The 27,657-nt window shown below is 42.5% G+C and overlaps 3 protein-coding genes across 3 annotated transcripts in view; 2 read left to right on the top strand and 1 right to left on the bottom strand.

Annotated features, from left to right (window-relative positions):
• Positions 1–263: 263 nt before the first annotated feature.
• On the top strand, positions 264–2,163 carry LOC311141074 (prostaglandin E2 receptor EP4 subtype-like; the record flags this gene model as incomplete). Its single annotated transcript, XM_084176351.1, has 2 exons — positions 264–1,043; positions 1,579–2,163. 2 exons carry the CDS (start codon positions 264–266, stop codon positions 2,161–2,163), a joined length of 1,365 nt encoding a protein of 454 aa, XP_084032477.1.
• Positions 2,164–20,086: 17,923 nt separating this feature from the next.
• On the bottom strand, positions 20,087–22,474 carry LOC311141257 (large ribosomal subunit protein eL37). Its single transcript, XM_084176520.1, has 4 exons — positions 22,409–22,474; positions 21,795–21,930; positions 21,338–21,422; positions 20,087–20,193 (listed from the first exon to the last, which is right to left on the bottom strand). Exons 1-4 carry the CDS (start codon positions 22,409–22,411, stop codon positions 20,124–20,126), a joined length of 294 nt encoding a protein of 97 aa, XP_084032646.1. The 5' UTR covers positions 22,412–22,474; the 3' UTR covers positions 20,087–20,123.
• A 989-nt stretch (positions 22,475–23,463) lies between these two features.
• The window catches only part of loxhd1b (lipoxygenase homology PLAT domains 1b), a gene marked incomplete at its 5' end in the record, with an annotated part of 62,651 nt that continues 58,457 nt past the window's right edge, over positions 23,464–27,657 (top strand). Inside the window, 3 exons of the mRNA XM_084176392.1 lie at positions 23,464–23,749; positions 24,521–24,635; positions 26,496–26,507. Coding sequence (XP_084032518.1) covers positions 23,464–23,749; positions 24,521–24,635; positions 26,496–26,507 — 413 coding nt within the window. The remainder of the gene's footprint in view (positions 23,750–24,520; positions 24,636–26,495; positions 26,508–27,657) is intronic.

Here is a 27,657-nt window from a genome sequence, read left to right as displayed (position 1 = left end):
GTAATTTTCGAACTGTCCCTTACAGATACTTCGGCAAAATCAACTGAACTCTTAAACAACCGTTTTAAAGGCGTTCTAACTTCAGTTGTGAGTAGATCGGTTCAGCACACATTCAGCATGAATATTTCAATCATGTTTGATAACTTTAATTTATGTAGATAATAGGCCTAAAGCATCTACAGTATTCTTTCCTTGTAAAAAATGAAGGATAGCTTATAATGTGAATGAAGTATTTTCTATTTTAAAATTCTGGACATACTAAAATGAGTAACAATACTGTGACCGGGAGGACCATGGTCCCGACTATACCTTCCATCATGTTTATTTTCGGAGTGGTGGGAAATGTCATCGCCATCGTGGTGCTCTGCAAGTCCAGGAAAGAGCATAAGGAGACCACGTTCTACACGCTGGTTTGCGGTCTGGCTGTTACGGACCTTTTGGGGACCCTCCTGGCCAGTCCAGTCACCATCGCCACTTACGTGAAAGGATCTTGGCCAGGTGGGGACCCACTCTGCCAGTATTTCGGATTCATCCTCCTCTTCTTCTCTTTAGCGGGGCTCAGCATAATATGCGCAATGTCCGTGGAGAGATACTTGGCGATAAATCATGCGTATTTTTACAACGACTATGTGGATCAGAGACTGGCGGGGTTGACTCTTCTGGCTATCTACATCTCAAACGCGCTTTTCTGCGCTCTGCCTAGCATGGGTCTGGGACAAGTCAAAAAGCAGTACCCACAAACCTGGTGCTTCATAGATTGGCGGAGCAACGTGAGTACTGATGCCGCCTTTTCTTACATGTACGCGGGGTTCAGTTCGATTCTAATTCTGGCCACGGTGATCTGTAACGTTCTGGTGTGCGGGGCTTTGATCCGGATGCACCGGCAGTTCGTTCGGAGGATGTCCTTGGGGACAGACCCAGGGCGGAACACAGACCCAAGAAGGAGACGCAACTTCGGGCATCTGGCAGGCGCGGAGATCCAGATGGTGATTGTACTCATCTGCACCTCAGCGGTGGTGCTCATATGCTCAATTCCACTAGTTGTACGTTTGTCTTCTCACTTTGTGAAACATTTTACTCCTTTTCCTATTAGCACAAATACCATTTTAATTATTTACGCACAATATTCACATTTACACACGATTTTATATTTTACGCCTGTACATCGTTGTGAATTTAAAAAAGATTTAGTTGTTTCCTCCATGAGTTGTTAATAGTCCCAACATGACATTAGAATAGTTTACTCATAGCTTATGCGCATAGTAGTGTAGGCCTATATTGCATATTCTGCTTTGTACACTGCTCAAATCAGTCTCCATAAGGACAGGTGTGCATTCAGACAACTAGATCTTTAAAATGGTTAGTCGTGATTTGTTGAGCAATTTGGCAATGCATCACGAGCACAAGCACGCGCGCACGCGCACACGTACACACACACACACACACACTTCAATCAGATTCAATTCAATTTACCTTGCAGGTGTCAGCAAGCTGTATAAAACATAAATATCAATGTCAATTCAATTCAGCTGGGCAAAATAAAGTTATTCAATTCCATTAATTATCTCTCCCTTGCAGGTGCAGGTGTTTCTGAACCAGCTGTATAAGACTCCTGTGGAGCTGAGACTGGAAAAGAACCCAGATCTGCGGGCAATCCGCTTCGCTTCCTTCAACCCCATCCTGGACCCCTGGATCTACATCCTCCTCCGCAAGGCCATGCTCCTCAAGCTCATTGAGCAGATCAAGTGTCTGTTCTGTAAGATAGGAGCATCGAGGCAGCAGAGACAGAACTGCCACTGCATGGATGCACACCAGCTCCCCTCCTTCATCTCCTCTAGAGAGTCACCCTCACTGGTGTCCCGCGAGCTGAGGGAAGTTTCCAGCACCTCTCAGACCCTTCTCTACCTGGCCGAGGGAAGTGAGACGTACACAGGAAGCTGCCATCACACAGGAGAGCAGTTTGGGTTCCGCACTTCCTCTGTCCAAGACCCCCGAAGTTCTTATTCATCAGAGCAGAGCAATACAGAGGACGGGAGCAGAGAGGCGCCAAATCTAACCAGGGACCTCTCTGGTGCGGCAGGAAAGACCACTCAATTGTGTGTGAAAGACCAGGCTCTTCATGTGTCGCGAAGCAATGAGACAGTACAGGAGAAATGCATATAAGTCTTGTTTATTTGGATTCCCATAAGCAGTTACTTCCTCAACAGCTACTCTAGTACTCCTCAGTCCTCATATTATTGTGAGGTTTCTGTGAGTCAGAGGGATGCCACACTTAAACTACCGGTCAAAAGTTTTAGAACACCTACTCATTCAAGGGTTTTTCTTTATTTTTACTATTTTCTACATTGTAGAATAATAGTGAAGACATCAAAACTATGAAATAACACATATGGAATCATGTAGTAACCAAAAAAGTGTTAAACAAATCAAAATATATTTTATATTTGAGATTCTTCAAATAGTCACCCTTTGCCTTGATGACAGCTTTGCTTTTCAACTAGCTTCATGAGGTAGTCACCTGGAATGCATTTCAATTAACAGGTGTGCCTTGTTAATACGTTTGAGCCAATCAGTTGTGTTGTGATAAGGTAGGGGGGTATACAGAAGATAGCCCTATTTGGTAAAAGACCAAGTCCATATTATGGCAAGAACAGCTAAAATAAGCAAAGACAAACGACAGTCCATCATTACTTTAAGACATGAAGGTCAGTCAATCCGGAAAATTTCAAGAACTTTGAAAGTTTCTTCAAGTGCAGTCGCAAAAAACATCAAGCGCTATTATGAAACTCTCATGAGGACCGCCACAGGAATGGAAGACCCAGAGTTACCTATACTGCAGAGGATAAGTTCATTAGAGTTACCAGCCTCAGAAATTGCAGACCAAATAAATGCTTCACAGAGTTTAAGTAACAGACAGATCTCAACATCAACTGTTCAGAGGAGACTGTGTGAATCAGGCCTTCATGGTCGATTTGCTGCAAAGAAACCACTACTAAAGGACACCAATAATAAGAAGAGACTTGCTTGGGCCAAGAAATACGAGCAATGGACATTAGACCAGTGAAAATGTGTCCTTTGGTCTGGAGTCCAGATTTGAGATTTTTGGTTCCAACCGCCGTGTCTTTGTGAGACGTGGTGTGGGTGAACGGATTATCTCCGCATGTGTATTTCCCACCGTAAAGCATGGAGGAGGAGGTGTTATAGTGTGGGGGTGCTTTGCTGGTGACACTGTCTGTGATCTATTTAGAATTCAAGGCACACTTAACCAGCATGGCTACCACAGCATTCTGCAGCAATACGCCATCCTATCTGGTTTGGGCTTAGTGGGACTCTCATTTGTTTTTCAACAGGACAATGACCCAACACACCTCCAGGCTGTGTAAGGGCTATTTTACCAAGAAGGGGAGTGATGGAGTGCTGCATCAGATGACCTGGCCACTACAATCCCCCGCCCTCAACCAAATTGATATGGTTTGGGATGAGTCGGACCGCAGAGTGAAGGAAAAGCATCCAACAAGTGCTCAGCATATGTGGGAACTCCTTCAAGACTGTTGGAATAGCATTCCAGGTGAAGCTGGTTGAGAGAATGCCAAGAGTGTGCAAAGCTGTCATCAAGGCAAAGGGTGGCTATGTGAAGAATCTCAAATATAAAATATATTTTGATTTGTTTAACACTTTTTTGGTTACTACATGATTCCATATGTGTTATTTCATAGTTGTGATGTCTTCACTATTATTCTACAATGTAGAAAATTGTAAAAATAAATAAAAACCCTTGAATGAGTTGGTGTTCTAAAACTTTTGACTGGTAGTGTACATTGAAGGGACTGTCTTCAGACTGCCTAAGATGCCTTCTCTGAGGTAGACAGCTTCTGTTCTCCTAAGGGACTTATTTGGTTGGTGGAAGGCTGTCTCCACGGCCTAAAGGCCAATGACTGTACACTATAGCTCAACAGTTTAATCACTAGCTTCTTTCAACAATTGAGTCAACTTTGTATTTAAAGCCCAGGTCTCCAGTAAGCTAAAATAATTGCGTTATTATGATTAATTGAAAGGAATGTAGCATGGGGCCTGAAATAATGTGCCATGATTGCCATGATAACACCAAGAAAAAATCAGCTCTCACAAACACCTGTGTCTGTAGAAGCTTTGCTGTTCAGGGAGATACACTTCATTTGACTGTTTTGCATCACAGAATAGCTTTAGAGAGTTATAGTACAATAATATGTGTGTAATAAAAATTATCCATGTGTTTGTCCTTCAGGTGAGAAGTATGACAAATTGCAAATTAGAATGCTTTTTAGCATGCCTTGGTCATGGAATGAGTTGTGCCAACATGGAAGGAGTTGTGCCAACATCTAATGAGTTGTGCCAACATCTAATGAGTTGTGCCAACATCTAATGAGTTGTGCCAACATCTAATGAGTTGTGCCAACATCTAATGAGTTGTGCCAACATGGAATGAGTTGTGCCAACATGCAGGATAGTTAGCCAAACTCTGTATATGTATTTCTATAACTGGTGCCAGTTTTGAAAGTTGATCAGATTATCAGTGACCCACCGCAGTGTTGTCATTGTCATAATTTTGTGACCTATGCAATTTCTTCTCTGTGAGAAGATGCAAGTTATTCAATCATGTCATGAAATGTTACATCAGCATAACATAAATATGGCATATCAGTTCTAAACTATTATGTTCCGGTATATCTGTAAAAGGCTTAAAATTACAGATGTTTTTCATTATAAATTAAATGTGCTTGCGTTATATCCACCCTATAGAATATTAATGTAAGCAATACATTCTGAAAAGGAATTAAATGGATTAACAGTTATTGAGACCCACATTTTGGCCTCAAAGATAAGTGCATGACTCCATTTCCTTTGGACCATCAATGAGACCGTGAATGTGTGCAAAACAACACGCACATAGGTCAGTGTCTCAGGCAGTGTGTGTGTGTGTGTGTGTGTGTGTGTGTGTGTTATTAAACTACATGTCATCTAAGAACAAGCTAAAATCATTTATGTAAGCAGGAGGGTTTTCACATTCAGATTTGTGACAGAGTTCAGAGGTCATATTATGACACCTATTAGCACACAGATGCTACTGAAAGGTAGAGGCCACTGCTTTCCAAGTTTACACAAGTATAATTGGGTAAACAATCCCTAACGAACTTGGGCCCAAGGCTGTTAACAATGAGTTCAAGTTCAAACAAGCAAAATAATCCCAGATCTTCTTGTTGGTAACAGTACATGAGTGCGCGCACACACACACACGTACACATAACGGCACACGTAACTGCACGCACGCATGTGGACAGACGCGCACGCACACACACACACACATATATTGTGATGGGCATAAAGTAGACTTCCCAGGATATAATCTAGCTGAGCCAGCTTCTATCATAAAACCACAAACATACATGGTATTTGACATTATTAAGATTGAACAAGCAATGCAGTGGCTAAAGCAAATATGCAGAGAATGGGATATCAACACAGAGAGTGTGAGAGCAACCAACCTCAACATGAGAAATCTCAACAGGGTGGTGGAGAAAGCAGATAGACTGTAATTGATCAAAACATGTTGCATGGAGTCCTTCCAAAGACATTATGGGCTTCTTCACTGCACTAATTGTCTTGTACTTGACCCATGTCTGATTGCACTTTTACCAAACATGTTTATGCCTCTTCCTTTCATAAGATAAAGAGCCACTAGACGCTTAATGGACAAAAATAGGTATATAGTTGACGAGCAAATTCATAAACTATTAGGTTTCAAGGTTTGAGCTAGTGGCCACACTTCCATCCATTCTACACTTCCTTTCATTCTACTGTATTATGGCCATATACTGTCAGTAACTTCCCATAAGATGCAGTTCTGTGCTGTGCAATACATTACAGTAACATATAGAAACGTGAAACTGCTTTAAGTCAACACAACTCACATCAACATGAATTCTGTCCTGTGTCTCCTGGGGGCCAATTGGCTGTTCAACATCAGGGCACGTCTGCTGTCACCTATAGATGAACAGGACACCAGACCATGTCATGATTATCATAGCAATATACATGACAGAGACCAGAAACTATGGGATGGTAGAGATTATAAGCCTTTAGTGACGTGCATAAGGCCTCTTTCGCAGGTGGTGGGTAGAAAAATCAAAGACAAATCTAATGTAGAGAGATGAAGACCAGGCAATGGTTGAAACCTTGTCAATAATACTCATCATGTTGATAGTGGCGTTCCTGACTACATTGCAGACACCTGCCAGTTCTCACAACGCCTGGATAGATGTTTAACATATCAGCTAACCACATTATATGATATAGCAACCTGCCTGCTGCCAGTCGATGACGTGGCACACAACCATTGGTTGATGCAATGCAAAGTCTGCAATGTAGTCAGGCAGGAACACCACCGATATCTTAGTGCCTATGGGCGTGTCCTGATCCTCTATATGGGAGTGCCCAGCATCCCATAACAAACCCTGGCCATGCCGAGGGCAAGCCAACACTGACCCCAGTCTTCCCAAATCCCAACTGTGCGTTTGCTCTGTTTTTAATTGCGGTGCCCCAGAAGAACAATAACTGTTTTACAGATGTGAAACTGTATTTGTTATGGGAATCATATTCAAAATGGCTTCCCTCCCATCAGGTCTGTAACTGAATGAGTGAGGTAAATGTCTCTCAGCCAATGGGAAGCATAGGAACCTTACAACAAACAGTGGACATGCGGAACTGGGTCTGGTAGAAGGGTTCCCCTGACAGACAGGATAAAACAACAGCTATAGCCATAAATTCAGCAGCTTCCAGACACCCTGAAATTGTTTAAGACAGGGATCATCAACTAGATTCAGTCGTGGGTCGATTGTTTTCTTGAGCGGATGGTCGGGGGGCCGAAACATAATTACAAATAATTTGTAGACTGCAAATTGACTGCAAGAAGCCCAAACAGATATAATAGTTGACTAAAACATAAGAATGTCAAACCTTGCTTACATTTGTATACAATCACATCTTTCTATTATGATGGGAATACTTGGGAACAGATTTCCTAAATTAAAATAACTTGGAGCTGATTTCCTGGTGTTTTTAGTCTTTCATGTCCAACACTCTTTAACGTTTTTATTTTTATTGGCTCAGAAAACTTGGGGGCCAAATAAAACCACCGACAGGCCAAATTCAGCCAGCCAGTTGGGGAACCCTGGTTTAAGAGTTAACATGCTCAGTGACTTACCAATAGGCAAAAGAGAACATTTCAGATTTTAAAAAAATCAAATATGAGAACAGGGAATTTGAATTTAATATGTATAAATCTGGTGTGTTTATGTACTGTATGCACTATATGCTGTTTGTGAACTTGGTACAGTAAAGTAGTAAAATGCAAATTTACTAAATTATTGTGAAATCATTATTTTATTAATATGATCAAATGTCATCATTTGGATACAGCTCTGGCGTCTCGGTCTTAGCCTGAAGCCAGCTGTGATGCCTTTCCACTGTTTGGGCCGGTTCTAATTGTTAGTGGCATGGCTCAAAACAAATGTAAGTACTTTACCAAAGGTTGGGAACGGATGACAAGTGCGCTTACTCACACACACACTATATCCAATGTCGCCACTAAGTGTATTTGCGAGGAGCAGGGCCTTGCAAATGCGTCAAGATCTAAGGGACTGCAGATGTAGAGTGAAGTCCTCCAATGAGGGCCTTGCCAAAAAGGTTTCTGGCAAGGGAGAGCCTTTAAAAGGAGCCCTATTAGTGTCCTCTCTCTCCTTCTCTTCCAGGATTCTGGTCACAATGAGTTTTACAGGAACTGTGATCTCCTCCAATGTGGTGGTTGACTCTCAGATTGCATCCATCTATCCTCAGTGAGTGAAACCTCACCCTTCACTCAGATAGTGAGCAATACAATATACTGGGGTCATGCTGCTATGATAAGGATATACATTTAATTAAATTCGTCAAATAAACTTAGAATAGATGAATTGTAACTTATTTGTGAGAGAAAAAATATTTACATTGTATTATCGTGGTAATTATATAATGCATTCAGAGGTACTTTCTCAGCAATGGACTTTGAGATTTGTCAGTTGAATATCTGTTACAGTTCACTTCACCCGGAACCCTCAATATATTTCCTGTTCAGTATTCACCGGTTAAGGATCAGGTTTTGGAGTCTGACAAATTGCGGTCTCATACAAAGACAGGCTGAGACTTGTGCTACACACACTATAAAAAAAACAATGTTTAGATCCTCTGGGCTCAGGTGTGCTAAATCAGGCATTTATCATTATGATGTGAAATGAAAATAAACAAATCCACAAATAAGTCAACCTGAATGTGATGAGAAAATTATGCAATAGGACGAGACAATCAGGTTTTAACTCAATTTGAGCTGATGTGAAGAACATGAAAAATGAAAACCTTGCTGATTTATAACAAACCAGGGTTTGATCATCAATAATGATGTAAACAAAATAAGGTTTAGTCATTATGAACTTTGCACTAATAACAACCACACTTTCTGTGTCAGCTGTTTCCTTGTTCAACCATTTCAAAGGGCAAACATGTACAATCTTTGTACATTCACTTACAGTACGTTCGGAAAGTATTCTAACCCCTTGACTTTTTCCACATTTTGTTACGTTACAGCCTTATTCTAAAATGGATTAAATAAATATTTTTCCTCAGCAATCTACACACAATACCCCATAACGACAAAGCGAAAACAGGTTTTTAAATGTTTCTGCAAATGTATTTACTAAACAGAAATACCTTAATTACAGACCCTTTGTTATGAGACTCGAAATTGAGCTCAGGTGCATCCTGTTTTCCATTAATCATCCTTGAGATGTTTCTACAACTTGATTGGAGTCAACCTGTGGTCAATTCAATTGATTGGACATGACTTGGAAAGGCACACACCTGTCCATATAAGGTCCCACAGTTGACAGTGCATGTCAGAAAAAAACCAAGCCATGAGGTTGAAGGAATTGTCTGTAGAGCTCCAAGACAGGATTGTGTCGAGGCACAGATTTTTGTATATTATTAATAAAATGTTTTCCACCTTTATTTAACCAGGTAAGCCAGTTGAGAACAAGTTCTCATTTACAACTGCAACCTGGCCAAGGTAAAGCAAAGCAGTGCGATAAAAACAACAACACAGAGTTACATTTGGGGTAAACAAAACATAAAGTCAAAAATACAACAGAAAATATATATACAGTGTGTCCAAATGTAGCAAGTTATGGAGGTAAGGCAATAAATAGGCCATAGTGCAAAATAATTACAATTTAGTATTAACACTGGTATGATAGATGATGTGCAAATAGAGATACTGGGGTGCAAATGAGCAAAATAAATAACAATATGAGGATGAGGTAGTTGGGTGGGCTAATTTCAGATGGGCTGTGTACAGGTGCAGTGATCGGTAAGGTGCTCTGACAACTGATGCTTAAAGTTATTGAGGGAGATAAGAGTCTCCAGCTTCAGAGATTTTTGCAGTTCGTTCCAGTCATTGGCAGCAGAGAACTGGAAGGAATGGCGGCCAAAGGAGGTGTTGGCTTTGGGGATGACCAGTGAGATATACCTGCTGGAGTGCATACTACGGGTGGGTGTTGCTATGGTGACCAATGAGCTAAGATAAGGCGGGGATTTGCCTAGCAGTGATTTATAGATTACCTGGAGCCAGTGGGTTTGGCGACGAATATGTAGTGAGGACCAGCCAACAAGAGCGTACAGGTCACAGTGGTGGGTAGTATATGGGGCTTTGGTGACAAAACAGATGGCACTGTGATAGACTACATCCAATTTGCTGAGTAGAGTGTTGGAGGCTATTTTGTAAATGACATAGCCGAAGTCAAGGATCGGTAGGATAGTCAGTTTTACGAGGGCATGTTTGGCTGCATGAGTGAAGGAGGCTTTGTTGCGAAATAGGAAGCCGATTCTAGATTTAACTTTGAATTGGAGATGCTTAATGGGAGTCTGGAAGGAGAGTTTACAGTCTAACCAGACACCTAGGTATTTGTAGTTGTCCACATACTCTAGGTCAGACCTGCCGAGAGTAGTGATTATAGTCGGGTGGGCGGGTGCCAGCAGCGTTCGATTGAAGAACATGCATTTAGTTTTACTAGTGTTTAAGAGCAGTTGGAGGCTACGGAAGGAGTGTTGTATGGCATTGAAGTTCGTTTGGAGGTCTGTTAACACAGTGTCCAATGAAGGGCCAGATGTATACAAAATAATGTCGTCTGCATAGAGGTGGATCTGAGAGTCACCAGCAGCAAGAGTGACATCATTGATATACACAGAGAAAAGAGTCGGCCCGAGAATTGAACCCTGTGGCATCCCCATAGACACTGCCAGAGGTCCAGACAACAGGCCCTCCGATTTGACACATTGAACTCTATCTGAGAAGTAGTTGGTGAACCAGGCGAGGCAGTCATTTGAGAAACCAAGGCTATTTAGTCTGCCAATAAGAATGCAGTGGTTGACAGAGTCTAAAGCCTTGGCCAGGTCGATGAAGACGGCTGCACAGTACTGTCTATTATCGATCGCGGTTATAATATCGTTTAGGACCTTGAGCGTGGCTGAGGTGCACCCATGACCAGCTCGGAAACCAGATTGCATAGCGGAGAACGTACGGTGGGATTCGAAATGGTCGGTGATCTGTTTGTTAACTTGGCTTTCAAAAACTTTCGAAAGGCAGGGCAGGATGGATGTACAGTGGGGAGAACAAGTATTTGATGCACTGCCGATTTTGCAGGTTTTCCTACTTACAAAGCATGTAGAGGTCTGTAATTTTTATCATAGGTACACTTCAACTGTGAGAGACGGAATATAAAACAAAAATCCAGAAAATCACATTGTATGATTTTTAAGTAATTCATTTGCATTTTATTGCATGACATAAGTATTTGATCACCTACCAACCAGTAAGAATTCCAGCTCTCACAGACCTGTTAGTTTTTCTTTAAGAAGCCCTCCTGTTCTCCACTGGGAGGAGGTGCTCTTATTCTCAATGGATTTACAGTGTCCCAAAACTTTTTGGAGTTAGTGCTACAGGATGCACATTTCTGTTTGAAAAAGCTAGCCTTTGCTTTCCTAACTGCTTGTGTATATTGGTTCCTAACTTCCCTGAAAAGTTGCATATCGTGGGGCTATTCGATGCTAATGCAGTACACCACAGGATGTTTTTGTGCTGGTAAAGGGCAGTCAAGTCTGAGGAAAACCAGGGGCTATATCTGTTCTTAGTTCTGTATTTTTTGAATGGGGCATGCTTATTTAAGATTGAGAGGAAAGCACTTTTAAAGAACAACCATGCATCCTCTACTGACGGAATGAGATCGATATCCATCCAGGATACCTGGGCCAGGTCAATTAGGAAGGCCTGCTCGCTGAAGTGTTTTAGGGAGCGTTTGACAGTGATGAGGGGTGGTCGTTTGACCACGGACCCGTTACGGACGCAGGCAATAAGGCAGTGATCGCTGAGATCATGGTTGAAGACAGCGGAGGTGTATTTAGAGGGTAAGTTAGTCAGGATGATATCTATGAGGGTGCCCATGTTTACGGATTTAGGGTTGTACCTGGTAGGTTCCTTGATAATTTGTGTGAGATTGAGGGCATTTAGTTTGGATTGTAGGATGGCCGGGGTGTTAAGCATATCCCAGTTTAGGTCACCAAGCAGTACAAACTCTGAGGATAGATGGGGGGCAATCAATTTACATATGGTGTCCAGGGCACAGCTGGGGGCTGAGGGGGGTCTGTAGCAAGTGGCAACAGTGAGAGACTTATTTCTGGAAAGGTGGATTTTTTGAAGTAGGAGCTCAAACTGTTTTGGCACAGACCTGGATAGTATGATAGAGCTCTGCATGCTATCTCTACAGTAGATTGCAACTCCGCCCCCTTTGGCAGTTCTATCTAGATGGAAAATGTTGTAGTTGGGGATGGACATTTCTGAATTTTTGGTGGCCTTCCTAAGCCAGGATTCAGACACTGCTAGAACATCAGGGTTGGCGGAGTGTGCTAACGCAGTGAATAACTCAAACTTAGGGAGGAGGCTTCTGATGTTAACATGCAAAAAACCAAGGCTTTTACGGTTACAGAAGTCAACAAATGATAGCGCCTCGGGAGTAGGAGTGATACTGGGGGCTGCAAGGCCTGGGTTAACCTCTACATCACCAGAGGAACAGAGGAGGACTATAATAAGGATACGGCTAAAGGCTTTAAGAACTGTTCTTCTAGTGCGTTGGGTACAGAGAATAAAAGGGACAGATATCCGGGCGTTGTAGAATAGATTCAGGGCATTATGTACAGACAAGGATATGGAAGGATATGAGTACAGTGGAGGTAAACCTAAGCGTTGGGTAACAATGAAAAAGATAGCATCACTGGAGGCACCGATTGAGCCGGTCTCCGCGTGTATGGGGGGTGGAACAAAGGAGCTATTTGAGGCAGTTTGAGAGGGACTTGGGGCTCTACAGTGATATTGTATAATAAGAACTAACTGGAACAGCAATAGGCAAGGCATATTGACATGGGAGAGAGGCATAAAGCAATGACAGGTGTTATTCGAGAGAGCTAAGACAACAACTGGTAATGGCGATTAAAGTTTGGGCTGAGGCTAAACAGATAAACAGGACAGGATACTGTGTAAAGGAACAGTCCAGCAGGCATCAGCTGTGTAGCTGAGTGATCATAAGGTCCAGTGAACAGCAATATGTGAGTCCGAGAGCAGTTCGAATTGGTGCTACAGCACAGGCGAGCAGGATGCGCGGCTGTTGATTGTGTGTGCTAGTGGGCTGGGACTAGCAGATGGATCTTCGTGGTCGTTGCAACGGGAAGCCTGTTGAAACCACAGACGATTATGTCGGCAGACCAGTCGTGATGGATCGGGGCTCCGTGTTGACACTAGGAGGTCCCGTCCGGTTGACAGAGGTAGATAGCCAGGAGATGGGTCTGACTCGAGGCTAGCTCAAGGCTGATTAGCCAACAACAACATCCATTCAGTTGCAACTATCTAGTTGCGATGATCTGGTGTTAAAGGTCCAGTGATTCAGTGATTCCGGCAGAAAATCCAATATGTTCTGGGTCGATAACCCGCTGTGCAGACAGTGCAGACTGGCCGATAATAGTCCAGGCTAGAGCTGGCTGATAGGTAGTGCAGGCCACGGACAATGGTGAAAAACCGCTAACGGTGGCTAATAGCAAGTAGCTAGTTAGCTGGCTACTCCCGTCCGGTAGACAAAGAGGTAGATAGCCGGGATATGGGCCTGGTTCGAGGATAGCTCAAGACTAACTGGTGCTTGCTTCGGGGGCAGTGGTGATTAGCCAACAGCAACATCCATTCGGTTGCGGCTAGCTTGTTGCGATCCGGTGTTAATGTCCAGTGATTCAGTTATTCCAGCAGAAAATCTGATGTTCTGGGTGAAAACCGCTAATGGTGGCTAATAGCAAGTAGCTAGTTAGCTGGCTAGCTAGTTTGAATTGGAGATTCTAGATAAAAGGTAAGTAAATAATAGAATCCATTCCACATTGAGTGAGGCGAGTTGCAGGAAAGTATATTTAGTAGAAGGATGAAAAGTGTGATAGGGAAATATATATGAAAAAGACAACAACAAAAAACGGGCTATTTACACGGACACACTACAGAGTACACGACCGCACTGCTACGCCATCTTGGAGCACATCTGGGGGAGGGTACCAAAAAATGTCTGCAGCATTGAAGGACCCCAAGAACACAGTGGTCTCCATCATTCTTAAATGGAAGAAGTTTGGAACCACCAAGACTCTTCCTAGAGCTGGCCGCCCGGCCAAACTGAGCAATCGGGGGAGAAGGGCCTTGGTCAGGGAGGTGACCAAGAACCCGATGGTCACTCTGACAGAGCTCTAAAGTTCCTCTGTGGAGATGGGAGAACCTTCCAGATGGACAACCATCTCTGCAGCACTCCACCAATCAGGCCTTTATGGTAGAGTGGCCAGACGGAAGCCACTCCTCAGTAAAAGGCACATGACAGCCCGCTTGGAGTTTGCCAAAAAGGCACCTAAAGACTCTCAGACCATGAGCAACAAGATTCTCTGGTCTGATTTACATTTACATCATTTAGCAGACGCTCTTATCCAGAGCGACTTACAAATTGGTGCATTCAACTTATGATAGCAAGTGGGACAACCACTTTTTTTTCTTTTTTTTATGGGGGGGTGGGGGAGGGGGGGTAGAAGGATTACTTTATACTATTCCAGGTATTCCTTAAAGAGGTAGAGTTTCAAGTGTCTCCGGAAGGTGGTCAATGACTCCGCTGTCCTGGCGTCGTGGGGGAGCTTGTTCCACCATTGGGGTGCCAGAGCAGCAAATAGCTTTGACTGGGCTGAGCGGGTACTGTGCCCGTGGATGAACGTAGTGCCCTCGTTTGGGTGTAGGGTCTGATCAGAGCCTGAAGGTAAGGAGGTGCCGTTCCCCTCACAGCTCTGTAGGCAAGCACCATGGTCTTGTAGTAGATGCGAGCCTCAACTGGAAGCCAGTGGAGTGTGCGGAGGAGCGGGGTGACATGAGAGAACTTGGGAAGGTCGAACACCAGACGGGCTGCGGCGTTCTGGATAAGTTGTAGGGGTTTAATGGCACAGGCAGGGAGCCCAGCCAACAGCGAGTTGCAGTAATCCAGACGGGAGATGACAAGTGCCTGGATTAGGACCTGTGCCGCTTTCTGTGTAAGGTAGGGTCGTACTCTGCGAATGTTGTAGAGCATGAACCTGCAGGATCGGGTCACCGCTTTGATGTTAGCAGAGAACGACAGGGTGTTGTCCGGTTTAGCACCAATACTCGGTTACAACAAACCACCAGTGTGTTAACACGCCCAGCAGATCATTCGTGTCCGTGTCTAACGTGGAGTAAAGTTTTGGGGTAGTTTTGACAGTTTGAGTGAGTACGTCGTCAACTTATTCAGCCAGTTAGTTAGCTAGAATAGTTAGCATACTAGCTAGCCATTGCTCTCTGCCAACGAACTAACCCCTCCTCCCACGGCACGAACACACAGAGAGCCAAGTTAACGTTAGCTAGTCACCCATGTCCCGAATTCCCTTGAACGACTCTGGTTACCAGTATGTAAAAACAAAACAAAAATAAATGTAGGTTATAGCTTATCCTTAGTAGCTACTGTTAGCCAGTTAAGTGCAAAGCTAGCCACTGAATCGATTCAGCCAGTTCGCGTCTGTCCCAACGGAGAGAAAGCGTCTCCAAATATTAACGCTAGGTCGTTCCAGCTATTGTTTAGTTAGCTATCCAGGTAGCTACATTTCAAGTACAGTAGCTACTAACTACCTAACGTTAAGGCTTCAGATAATGAGGTTAAAAAAACAGCTGAATGGTAGGTAGCTAGCTGGCATAATTACAGGTACTCTTAAGCGTGGAATAACATTGGAAACAACTATCCACAGTTGCTAATAGTTACCAGTAGCTACCCGCTAGCTAGCTTTATTGGCCAGGTAGTGAGTAAGCTAGCCTCGTGCTTCACCGGGCTCAGCCGAATACTTACCTACAATAATTACCTACAATAACTACCTAGATAAACTACCTACAATACCTAACTACAATACCTACCTACCTACAATCTAAATACATGGTTTAATCTTTACTCGACACCATATGAGCCAAGCTTACCTCCCGCCAGAGAGAGAGACAACCTCACCAGTCGCTGTTGCCCCAAGGATGATGAAACTAAGATGTAACTTTTTGGCCTGAATGCCAAGCGTCACGTCTGGAGGAAACCTGGCACAATCCCTACGGTGAAGCATGGTGGTGGCAGCATCATGCTGTGGGGATGTTTTTCAGCGGCAGGGACTGGGAGACTAGTCAGGATCAAGGCAAAGATGAACGGAGCAAAGTACAGAGAGCTCTTTGATGAAAACCTGCTCCAGATTGCTCAGGACCTCAGACTGGGGCGAAGGTTCACCTTCCAACAAGACAACGACACTAAGCACACAGCCAAGACAACGCAGGAGTGGCTTCGGGACAAGTCTCTGAATGTCCTTGATTGGCCAAGCCAGAGCCCGGACTTGAACCCGATCGAACATCTCAGGAGAGACCTGAAAATAGCTGTGCAGCAACGCTCCCCATCCAACCTGACAGAGCTTGAGAGGATCTGCAGAGAAGAATGGGAGAAACTCCCCAAATACAGGTGTGCCAAGCTTGTAGCATCATACCCAAGAAGACTCTAGGCTGTAATCGCTGCCAAAGGTGCTTCAACAAAGTACTGAGTAAAGGGTCTGAATACTTATGTAAATGTCATATCAGATTTTTATTTTTAATACATTAGCAACATTTTCTAAAACCCTGTTTTTGCTTTGTCATTATGGGATACTGTGTGTAGATTGATGAGGGGAAAAAACAATTTTATCAATTTTAGAATAAGGCTGTAAAGTAACAAAATGTGGAAAAAGTAAACGGATCTTAATACTTTCCGAATGCACTGTATATTTCCTTCCAGACCAATTCCTTTTCCAATTCCAAATCGCAACGAACCTGTCCCACAATAACAGTCTGGCTGTTATGTATCTGAGTGGTCGGCTCATCATCTCCCTCTTTTTTAAAATCACACAAACTTCAGAGATAAGCCATCTTTTGAAGATTTCAAATAGAACTCACTGCACTGCGAGCGGAGTTTCTACTGGAATTGTGCTGGGGTAGAACACTGGGGTTTAAACCATTAGGTTCTATAACCACTCACAGAGCACTTGAATCAGAGTTGACCAAAAGTACATCTTCCATGAGGAAGTACATATAAAGTATCTGGTTGTTAGAAACTAAAGGAGTAGTCTAAATAAAGGAACAGCGGTTGCTTCTCAGTTTGGACATATCTGGCTGTTTGAAATGGATCCATTGGTAGGTTATATAACCCTGCTACAAAGGGACTTCTAAAGTCCAGTACCTTTTTGACCTTATTGATGCTGACATGCCAACTCAGACTGTATTGGAGTACAATTCCTCACATTTGCGCACTTAGTATCAAGTTTTTCAAAGAGCTTTGTCTTCTTGCAACACTTTCAGTAAGGAAAACAAACACAGGTAAAGTTCATCCTGAGTTTTGACAGACACCATCTGTGGATACGTTCTTCTCCTTTCCTGCTGTGACAAAATATCTCCTCTTAATTTCCGCCACTTCATCCTGTATGGACTGTGGGAGTTGCCATTTTGTTTATTTTTTGTGTATTTTTAGCGACCAGCGGCTTTGTTTTGATAAAGCTCCTTCTGGATTCTGATAGAAAATAAGCATATACAGCCATGGGAATCCAATTAAGTTGGGAGATCTATGGACTAATGGAAAACTGGAGAAGACAGAGAACTTGCTCTGCAATGCAAAACACCACTCCCACCCGTATATGGTGTGCCAGCTACTTATATTCCAATTCTACATGTTGTCAAACATCTCCAAAACAGTGTCATGCACATGTAACAACAACTCTATCACATACCTTTACACTAAAACACTGTTGACATGTACAGTTGAAGTGGGAAGTTTACATACACTTAGGTTGGAGTCATTAAAACTTGTTTTTCAACCACTCCACAAATTTCTTGTTAACAAACTATAGTTTTGGCAAGTCGGTTAGGACATCTACTTTCTGCATGACACAAGTACTTTTTCCAACAATTGTTTACAGATTATTTAACTTATAATTCACTGTATCACAATTCCACTGGGTCAGAAGTTTACATACACTAAGTTGACTGTGCCTTTAAATAGCTTGGAAATTCCAGAACATTATATCATGGATTTAGATGCTTCTGATAGGCTAATTGACATCATTTGAGTCAATTGGAGGTGTACCTGTGGATGTATTTCAAGGCCTACCTTCAAACTCAGTTTCTCTTTGCTTGACATCATGGGAAAATCAAAAGAAATCAGCCAAGACCTCAGAAAAAAAATTGTTGACCTCCACAAGTCTGGTTCATCCTTGGGAGCAATTTCCAAACGCCTGAAGGTACCACGTTCATCTGTACAAACAATAGTACGCAAGTATAAACACCATGGGACCACGCAGCCATCATACTGCTCAGGAAGGAGACATGTTCCGTCTCCTAGAGATGAACGTAATTTGTTGCGAAAAGTGCAAATCAATCCCAGATCAACAGCAAAGGACCCTGTGAAGATGCTGGAGGAAACGGGTACAAAAGTATCTATATCCACAGTAAAACGAGTCCTATATCGACATAACCTGAAAGGCCGCTCACCAAGGAAGAAGCGACTGCTCCAAAACCACCATAAAAAAGCCAGACTACGGTTTGCAACTGCACATGGGGACAAAGATCATACTTTTTGGAGAAATGTCCTCTGGTCTGATGAAACAAAAATAGAACTGTTTGGCCATAATGACCATCGTTATGTTTGGAGGAAAAAGGGGAACGCTTGCAAGCCAAATAACACCATCCCAACCGTGAAGCACGGGGGTGGCAGCATCATGCTGTGGGGGTGCTTTGCTGCAGGAGGGACTGGTGCACTTCACAAAATAGATGGCATCATGAGGAAGGAAAATTATGTGGATATATTGAAGCAACATCTCAAGACATCAGTCAGGAAGTTAAAGCTTGGTCGCAAATGGGTCTTCCAAATGGACAATGACCCCAAGCATACTTCCAAAGTTGTGCCTAAATGGCTTAAGGACAACAAAGTCAGGGTATTGGAGTGCCCATCACAAAGCCCTGACCTCAATCCTATAGAAAATGTGTGGGCAGAACTGAAAAAGCGTGTGCGAGCAAGGAGGCCTACAAACCTGACTCAGTTACACCAGCTCTGTCAGGAGGAATGTGCCAAAATTCATCCAACTTATTGTGGGAAGGTTGTGGAAGGCTACCCGATACTAATTGAGTGTATGTAAACTTCTGACCCACTGGGAATGTGATGAAAGAAATAAAAGCTGAAATAAATCACTCTACTATTATTCTGACATTTCACATTCTTAAAATAAAGTGGTGATCTAACTGACCTAAGACAGGGAATTTTTACTCTGATTTAATGTCAGGAGTTGTGAAAAACTGATTTTAAAAGCATTTGGCTAAGGTGTATGTAAACTTCCGACTTCAACTGTAGATATGAGAAGAGCCACTGAGTTTCGCTTCATCGATTATAAATGAAAGCTAGATAAATGTCCTATTACATGGACTTCTAAACGTTATGTTCAACGAATGGAAGAGGCCATACACAATGTAGCTTTGAGATGCTCTCCACAAGTATCACTGTCTGTATAGCAGCCCTGGGAAACCCTTTGAATCTATATTCAAACATATGTGATTTGTAGTTGCTGTATTGAAACCAATTACTGGTTACTATAGCAGTTAGTATCCATGGAGTCACTGAGTCCCATGTTATTTTCACATCTCATCCAGTAGTTTGAGTTGTGGGAAATATATTTATAGAACTGCTAAATATCTATTCAAACATGCTTTTCCCCCCTCCCCAGGTCTCTTTTGTCAAATCACAATACTGTGACTAAAGAATCCTAAACCTTTTCTGCCACATCCACTTTGGAGGATAAAATAGTGGATTATTCAGGGCTCTACGCTGACCTTTTTTTACAAGGAGCACGTGTGCACCTAAATTGAGATATTAAAGCTAGAATCCTTAATTTCTCTAGGCGCACTAGTGCTCCTGAATTAAAATTCCAGGTCGCACAGCAAAATAGAGCCCTGTTATTTCAGATTATTTTTTCAGATCCTCTAGAAACAACCATGAAGAAATGTGTCCCTCTGCTGGTTGCAGGAAAAACCTTCCTTCAAACAAGTTTTAGTGATAAAACTGAATCCCAACCACAGGTTGGTGCCACCTTAATTGGGGAGAACAGGCTCGTGGTAATGACTGGAGCGGAATCAGTGGAATGGTATCAAATACATCAAACACATGGTTTCCAGGTGTTTGATGCCATTCCATTTGCTCTGGACATTATTATGAGCCGTTCTCCCCTCAGCAGCCTCCACTGATCCCAACACTTACTGGTTGCTGCTAGGGTTCTTGTTAGAGATAATGTTTCAAGGTTTTTTTTTATCTTCATTGTATAACTTAAAACTGACCAAAGAAGAGGACGAGAGGCCATGAAGTTGTCGTTTTATGATGACTTTATTTCAGACTCAGAGCCTAGGAAGAGCTGGAGGCAGCCACTGCTGCTCTCTTAGGCTTAGGGACAGTTCCCTCACGGAATCCATTCCTGGAAAAGACAAGAGAAGAGCGTCTGCTAAATGACGTAAATGTAAATACTAAATGTGTTAATGAGGAAGGAGGACAATGATTTGTAAACTACATTTATATAGTGCCTCTCAAATGCTTTACATTGTGAAGAAGGTAACCCCATCCATCCCCCAACATGTACCATCCACTTGGAAGATGGCACGGCAAAAGAGTATTTGGGTATTTTCCTTTCTTTTCAATTGATATAAGCCTACTCTGCATCTTAAAAATCTACAGGATGTGTTATAAAGCAGTGTACAACTCCAGTGTCGTCCGGATCAAAATAACAGAAATACCCTTTTCTGGAACGTTCAACTTCTGTATGGGTTAACACTACGAACAATGTGATAGCTACTTACTTAAGTCTACCTGAAATTAATCTAACATCACATCTTAGAGCAGAGTATGTGATATGAGACTGGTCTTTCGCTAGCAACCTACATAGCAACAATATCTGTTCGTGCCAGTTAACATGCAAAAAAGAACAGTGAAATATGCCTTCCAATTTGGCTTTGGTGATATCAAAAATCTCCAGTGATCATGTGATGTCAACAAGCATTCAAGTCTCTTACTACCATGGCCTTGTCAAATCATGCCAGCCTAGTTACAGTTTATATTGCAGAAAACACATTTGACGAGTAGTTTACCTAACAGTCACTAACTAAACAAACAAAAACAAATAAAACTAACACCACCTACCTCCTGGTATATCAAAGAACAATTAACCCCTAATATTATCTCAACATCAACAAAACTGAGGGTTCAACCCGGCACTGAAATGTATCTGTGCAGAACAACCAAATCCAGCATGGCAAACTTAGCTAGTGATATCACACCTGTTACATTACATAGGGCCTACTGTAAGGACAGACACTGTCTCAAGTGACTCTGCAGGTCAGAAAAGGGGGGCAAATCAGGAGCTTCTCTGCACAGTCAAAACGTATAATCCAGTCTCACAGTCAAAGACAAAAATGCAAGCAAACAATGGAGAAATGGAGGTACATAATCCTGCCTAAAGAACAGCTCTTCTTTGAATTCTGTGGGAAACATTGCCTTCTGACTGCATCTGATGTACAATTGCAAATCAGCCTTGAAATTCATTGCAGGGAGGATGTTTGACTCACCTGAACCTGCGGTAGACGACCCTCAGGTGTCTGATACGGCCAGTCCCGGTAGTGTTGCGTCGCTTGGCCTTGGCACTCCAGTTATCTGCACGGGTGAAAGGATGAGGGTGAAAGGATGAGCGTGTTAGAATCAATGAAGAGCAAAACTTTTAAACAGACAGACATAAATGTGACAAGGCCAGCTTGACCAAACCTTTCCAAAACAAATCTGGAAGTGTAAAAATTCACTGCTGCGTGTGCTAACGTCTTTTCTATTTGACATAACGTTATGCATCACAGAAAACTTCTGACAGGTTGAACTCAGGTAAGACTCCTGGCATGATGACCTGCAGCATAAATCCATCCATCTAGCCTCGCTGATGAGTCCCTATTGGTCACACCACTGGATGCACTTATTGATCAATAACAACTAGCTAAACCACCTGCCAGACATGCAAGAACAGTATGAGCCACTCACACTTCCTCTTGCGCTTTTCGGGGTAGCCACACTTTCCGCATGAGGACTTCTGGAGGTGGTATGCCTTGGAGCCGCACCGACGACACAGGGCGTGCGTCTTGTTGCGACGTTTACCAAATGACGACGTTCCCTTCGTCTGGGAAACATAAAAACATGTATGATACGCATGAACAATTGGACAGTATAGTTAATGCCAAACAACTTCATAACGTTACTAGCTAGGTTAGTTAGTTGGCTGGCTAACATGTTAGTGAAAACCAGTGAAACCTAGACATGGCTTTCGCTTTTTTACAGGATGAAAATAAGGACATGCTAATAAATACAGTCTTTAAAATCGTTTATTTTATGGGGGCCAAAAATAAGTTTGCTTTCATTTTGAGAATGATTTGGAAGCTAGCTTGTGTTTGGGTTCGCTAACTAACGTTAAGTGCTTGTTACATTACAGTTAATTCATCGGGTTGATAGCTACGGATTATGAAACGGAACCCGTGAAATACTGGGGTGTGTGACACTTCATTGCTTTCATCTTCACAACAATAATGTAGATGACAAGGGAGAAAATGCATTAAAGCAGATGATTTCAGATTTTCTGTGTAAACTGCGTCCAAGCTTACCATCTTCTTGCCGAAGTTCACGCGATAGAGACCGGAAAAGGGTTTTGTGTTGCACTAAATTCAGTCCGTACCGGTATGCTGTAGCAACACAAGCGCAGCCAATAATGTGTTCCTATCACTAGCACGGAACGTCACTAAATTAATATTGTAAGTTGCAATTTAAGTAGGAAATACTGTAATACAATATGTATGGTATTATAAGTATAATTATTTAAATTTTTAGATATAACATTATTACCCATTCATGCCAGATGCCAATTTAGCCTCGAGAGACAGAAACAACAGCGATTAATGTGGGTTATAATTTTCTGGCATGTTCTCGATTTTTCCAGGGGCTTTCTCGTCTGATCAGGTGACAACCCAGCAGTGGTAGTAATTTTATATGAGCTCAGTGGCTTTTGCGGTTTCAGGTGGGGAACTACAGCAGGAGAGGGCTGCGCCAGCCTCCTCAAGCCACCCTGCAGTCTGCTCTACCCAGGAGTCTGTATGGCTTTGGCCCCATCCTGCCGGCACCGGCTGGTCACTACGGTGGCACTACAGGTCAGTTGAATCGTGTTTCACCGGTACACACTGGAATCAGTTACAGTTACAAGGTAGTAAATAAATTAAAGATGTCCCCGAAAAAGAAAAAAAACAACACCAAGGGCAGTGGTGGAACCGAAGAGGTGGATGACGAGAGCTCAGAGGATCAGGAGCCAGAGCCCAAGACGAAAAGTAAGAGGATCACTGGCACAGAGGATGCTGGAGCTGGCAGGGGGAAGAAGAAGAAATCAAAAGCTCCAGAAGAAGGGTACCACTCTGACACCTCTGAGCCTGATGTAAGGAGCAGCAAGAAAAAGGGGGAGAACAAAGGAAAATTAAAGAAAAATAAGAAGAAAGCTAAGGAGGACAGCGATGAGGAGTATGAGGTGAGAAGCAGTGAGTCTAAAAGTACAGATGATGAAGATCACAGTGATACCATCAATAACAAGAAAAAGAGAGCAGAGAGGCTCACTGATGTGATTGAGGCCACCAGAAAGGGAACCAAGAAGAAGAAAGACCACCAGGAGAACGACATGGGGTCAAAGGACAAAAAATCTAAAGACGACGACAAAAAATCCAAAAAGGACAAGAAAGAGGGGGAACAACCTCGCGAACAGGGGGATGAAGAAGGGGATAGCAAAAAGAAGAAGAAAAAGGTCAAGAAAGGCTCAGGGGGGGACAGTGATGAGGACACCAAAAAGGGCAAAGGCAAAAAGAAGAAACTGGTTGAGAACTACGTGGAGATCTATGAGAATGAACTACGGAACTATGAGCCAGATACCATGGAGAACTATGAGGATGAGTACCACAAGAAGAAAGGTATGACACATTATATTGTACATTGTATAACTAGAATGTGACACACAGATAATATGACAGAAGCAGGTCACAGCATCAAACTTAACGGTAATAAATGGACAGAAACAATCAATGGAAGAACATACAAAATACAGACCTCATAGTATTATTGGCTGGCTAGCTTCAAGCGTGATTGCCAGAAATGTTATAGGTCTACCACACAGAAAACATTTGAGTGCTTAACTATTTCTCAATGCATGAGCTCCCCCTTTATAGGTTGACTTCATTTGATTAATACAATGGCTGTATCTTTGCTGGTTCCTGGTGTAATAGCTTCATTGTTGACCTTAATTGTCTGGGTAATACAACACTTAAAGTATTCACAGGTATGAGGTAGGCCTATGTCTGTATCTCAAATGTAACATGATACCTATCAATAACAATGGCTTGTTTAACTTAATGAAAAGGACCCCACAATGCTATTAATTTTTTGGGTGTCTACCTAGAATACTTACAACTAGTTGTAGACTTACTTTATTTTTCACTCTACAGTACTGTTTTAGTCACTCACTCAAGCTTACACACACACTATATCTCTGTCTGTCTGTCTGTCTGTCTGTCTGTCTGTCTGTCTGTCTGTCTGTCTGTCTGTCTGCCTGCCTGCCTGCCTGCCTGCCTGCCTGCCTGCCTGCCTGCCTGCCTGCCTGCCTGCCTGCCTGCCTGCCTGCCTGCCTGTCTGTCTGTCTGTCTGTGCCTCTAACTCTCTCTTTGCCATGTCATACACCCCTGCAGTGTATGAGGTGGTGACCATCACTGGAGATGAGAGGGGGGCAGGCACCGATGCCAATGTGTTTATCACTCTCTTCGGGGAATATGGCATCACTCCCAAGGTGCACCTGGCTAGCAAGTGAGTCCCCTTTGTGGGCTGTCTTAGATATTATATACAGTGCCTTCGGAAAGTATTCAAACCCCTTGACGTTTTCCAAATTTTGTTACGTTACAGCCTTATTTTAATATTTATTAAATTGTTTTTTTCCCCTCATCAATCTACACACAATACCCCATAATGACAAAGCAAAAACAGGTTTTTAGAAATGTTTGCTAATTTATTAAAAAAATTTAAAACTGAAATATAACATTTACATAAGTATTCAGACCCTTTACTCAGTACTTTGTTGAAGCACCTTTGGCAGTGATTACAGCCTAGAGTCTTCTTGGGTATGATGCTACAAGCTTGGCACACCTGTATTTGGGGAGTTTCTCCTATTCTTCTCTGCAGATCCTCTCAAGCTCTGTCAGGTTGGATGGGGAGCATTGCTGCTCTGCTATTTACTCCAGAGATGTTCGATCGGGTTCAAGTCCAGGCTCTGGCTGGGCCACTCAAGGTCATTCAGAGACTTGTCCCGAAGCCACTCCTGCGTTGTCTTGGCTGTGTGCTTAGTGTCGTTGTCCTGTTGAAAGGTGAACCTTCGCCCCAGTCTGAGGTCCTGAGCGCACTGGAGCAGGATTTCATCAAGGATCTCTCTGTACTTTGCTGTTTGCCTCGATCCTGACTAGTCTCCCAGTCCCTGCCGCTGAAAAACATCCCCACAGCATGATGCTGCCACCACCATGCTTCACCGTAGGGATGGTGCCAGGTTTCCTCCATACATGACTCTTGGCATTCAGGCCAAAGAGTTCAATCTTGGTTTGATCAAACCAGAGCATCTTTTTTCTCATGGTCTGCCTTTTGGCAAACTCCAAGCGGGCTGTCATGTGCCTTTTACTGAGGAGTGGCTTCCATCTGGCCACTCTACCATAAAGGCCTGATTGGTGGAGTGCTGCAGAGATGGTTGTCCTTCTGGAAGATTCTCCCATCTCCACAAAGGAACTCTGGAGCTCTGTCAGAGTGACCATCGGGTTCTTGGTCATCTCCCTGACCAAGGCCCTTCCCCCCCGATTGCTCAGTTTGGCCGGGCGGCCAGCTCTAGGAAGAGTCTTGGTGGTTCCAAACTTCTTCCATTTAAGAATGATGGAGGCCACTGTGTTCTTGGGGACCTTCAATGCTGCAGACATTTTTTGGTACCCTTCCCCAGATCTGTGCCTCGACACAATCCTGTCTCGGAGCTCTACGGACAATTCCTTCAACCTCATGGCTTGGTTTTTGCTCTGACATGCACTGTCAACTGTGGGACCTTATATAGACAGGTGTGTGCCTTTCCAAATCATGTCCAATCAATTGAATTTACCACAGGTGGACTCCAATCAAGTTGTAGAAACATCTCAAGGATTATCAATGGAAACAGGATGCACCTGAGCTCAATTTCGAGTCTCATAGCAAAGGGTCTGAATACTTATGTAAATAAGGTATTTCTGTTTTAAATTTAGTAGACATTTACAAAATAATCTAAAAACCTGTTTTCGCTTTGTCATTATGGGGTATTGTGTGTAGATTGCTAAGGAAAATGTTTTATTTAATCTATTTTAGAATAAGGCTGTAACGTAACAAAATGTGGAAAAAGTCAAGGAGTCTGAATACTTTCCGAAGGCACTGTATAATTTGATCGTTGAATAAATAAACAATTGTATTTTAATCTAATTAACATTGATTTTGTTAGCCTAACTGAGACAACATGAAAAGCTCTACATAAATCAATACACTGTAATCTAATTAGAGCCAATCATCTTATTACACTGACATACAGTACATTGCAAAACATATATTGATTGATTCTGCTAGTTTGAGGTTTAACACCTGTTCTTTATCCTTTTATCTCCAATTTCACAGCACGGAAAAGAGGTATTTCAGTGGTATTCTTTAACTTTTCGGGGTTAAAAGGATATCCGTCATGGGTCACATTTTATCCTGTGTTCTTGATTGTTGAACATACATCATAAGTATTTTGAGCAGATCTGTCATGTGGGGTACATAAGAAATACATGGCGTGGTAGATATTTTACAGGTGGAAAAATACTACAATGCTTAGCTATTTCCTTACACAAATATCATGCATTGGTTGCGTACTAAATCAGTTTGATATGCATTCCATTTCATACCAGTTTCTAGCAGAGGAGATGGATGGAATGTTGTGTATAATGTATACCCCAGCCAGGACAGATATCCTGGTTTTAAATGCAGGCATTGGAACTGTGCAGTTGGATGTGAAAAACAGGAAAAAATGTATTGCACTTTGAACCAATAGAGAGCCCCACAATGGAGGTGTCATAATACCCATAAAATCTAGTAGTCAAACAGGGAAATGGTTCCAATAGTTTTTACACCATTTTTCCCAAAGGTGATTTTAGAAACACTTAAAATAAGGGCTGTGTTTCATGTAGGCTTACCCTGGCGTGACGTTTCGATAACCATATAAATCTCTCTCAGATAGGGTGACTTTTATCAATATATTCGGCTCTATTTATTCTCATATTCGAAAATGCTAATTAGCATCAAAGTAGACATCATGAAAGAGTACAAATCCCTGCACATCATCTCTAATTGAAACCTTTGCTAAATAGGTAGTGTCAATGTAAAACTTGCACAAGACAGTTCACAGAATTGTCAATTTAAAGAAATGTAGCCAATTTATAAATTACTACATTTAGCTAACATTAGATAGTTAATCCAGAGATTCTTACCTTTTCATCAGTTCGGCAGTCTCGTCTAGATCACCATGGTATTTGTAGTTATTTATGATAGCCACATTAGCAGCTAATTCACATTTAATTTTTTCCAGGTAAACACAGGCGAATATGTTGATCAAAGTCACCTTATCCTAGAGAGATTTACACGGTTTTCAAAACGTCACGCCATGGTAAGCCTACACGAAACACAGCCCTTATTTTAAGTGTTTCTAAAATCCCCTATGGGAAAAATGTATGATGGAAAAACAATTGGAATAATTTCCTTATTTGACTGCTAGGTTTTATGGGTACTATGACTTATACTG

Source organism: Coregonus lavaretus (assembly GCF_964263955.1).
Source record: "Coregonus lavaretus genome assembly, chromosome: 14".
NCBI lineage: Eukaryota > Metazoa > Chordata > Actinopteri > Salmoniformes > Salmonidae > Coregonus > Coregonus lavaretus.
The sequence above is the reverse complement of the archived record's forward strand: the minus strand, read 5'-3'. Positions and strand labels throughout refer to the sequence as shown.

Bases quoted from the DNA above. Each gene is read 5' to 3' on its own strand.
- LOC311141257 (XM_084176520.1), bottom strand. The intron at 21,423-21,794 runs GTGAGTGGCTCA...TCACCCGTGCAG, and splicing joins CGAAAAGCGCAAGAGGAAGT to ATAACTGGAGTGCCAAGGCC. The intron at 20,194-21,337 runs GTGAGTCAAACA...TGTCTTTTCCAG, and splicing joins GTCGTCTACCGCAGGTTCAG to GAATGGATTCCGTGAGGGAA.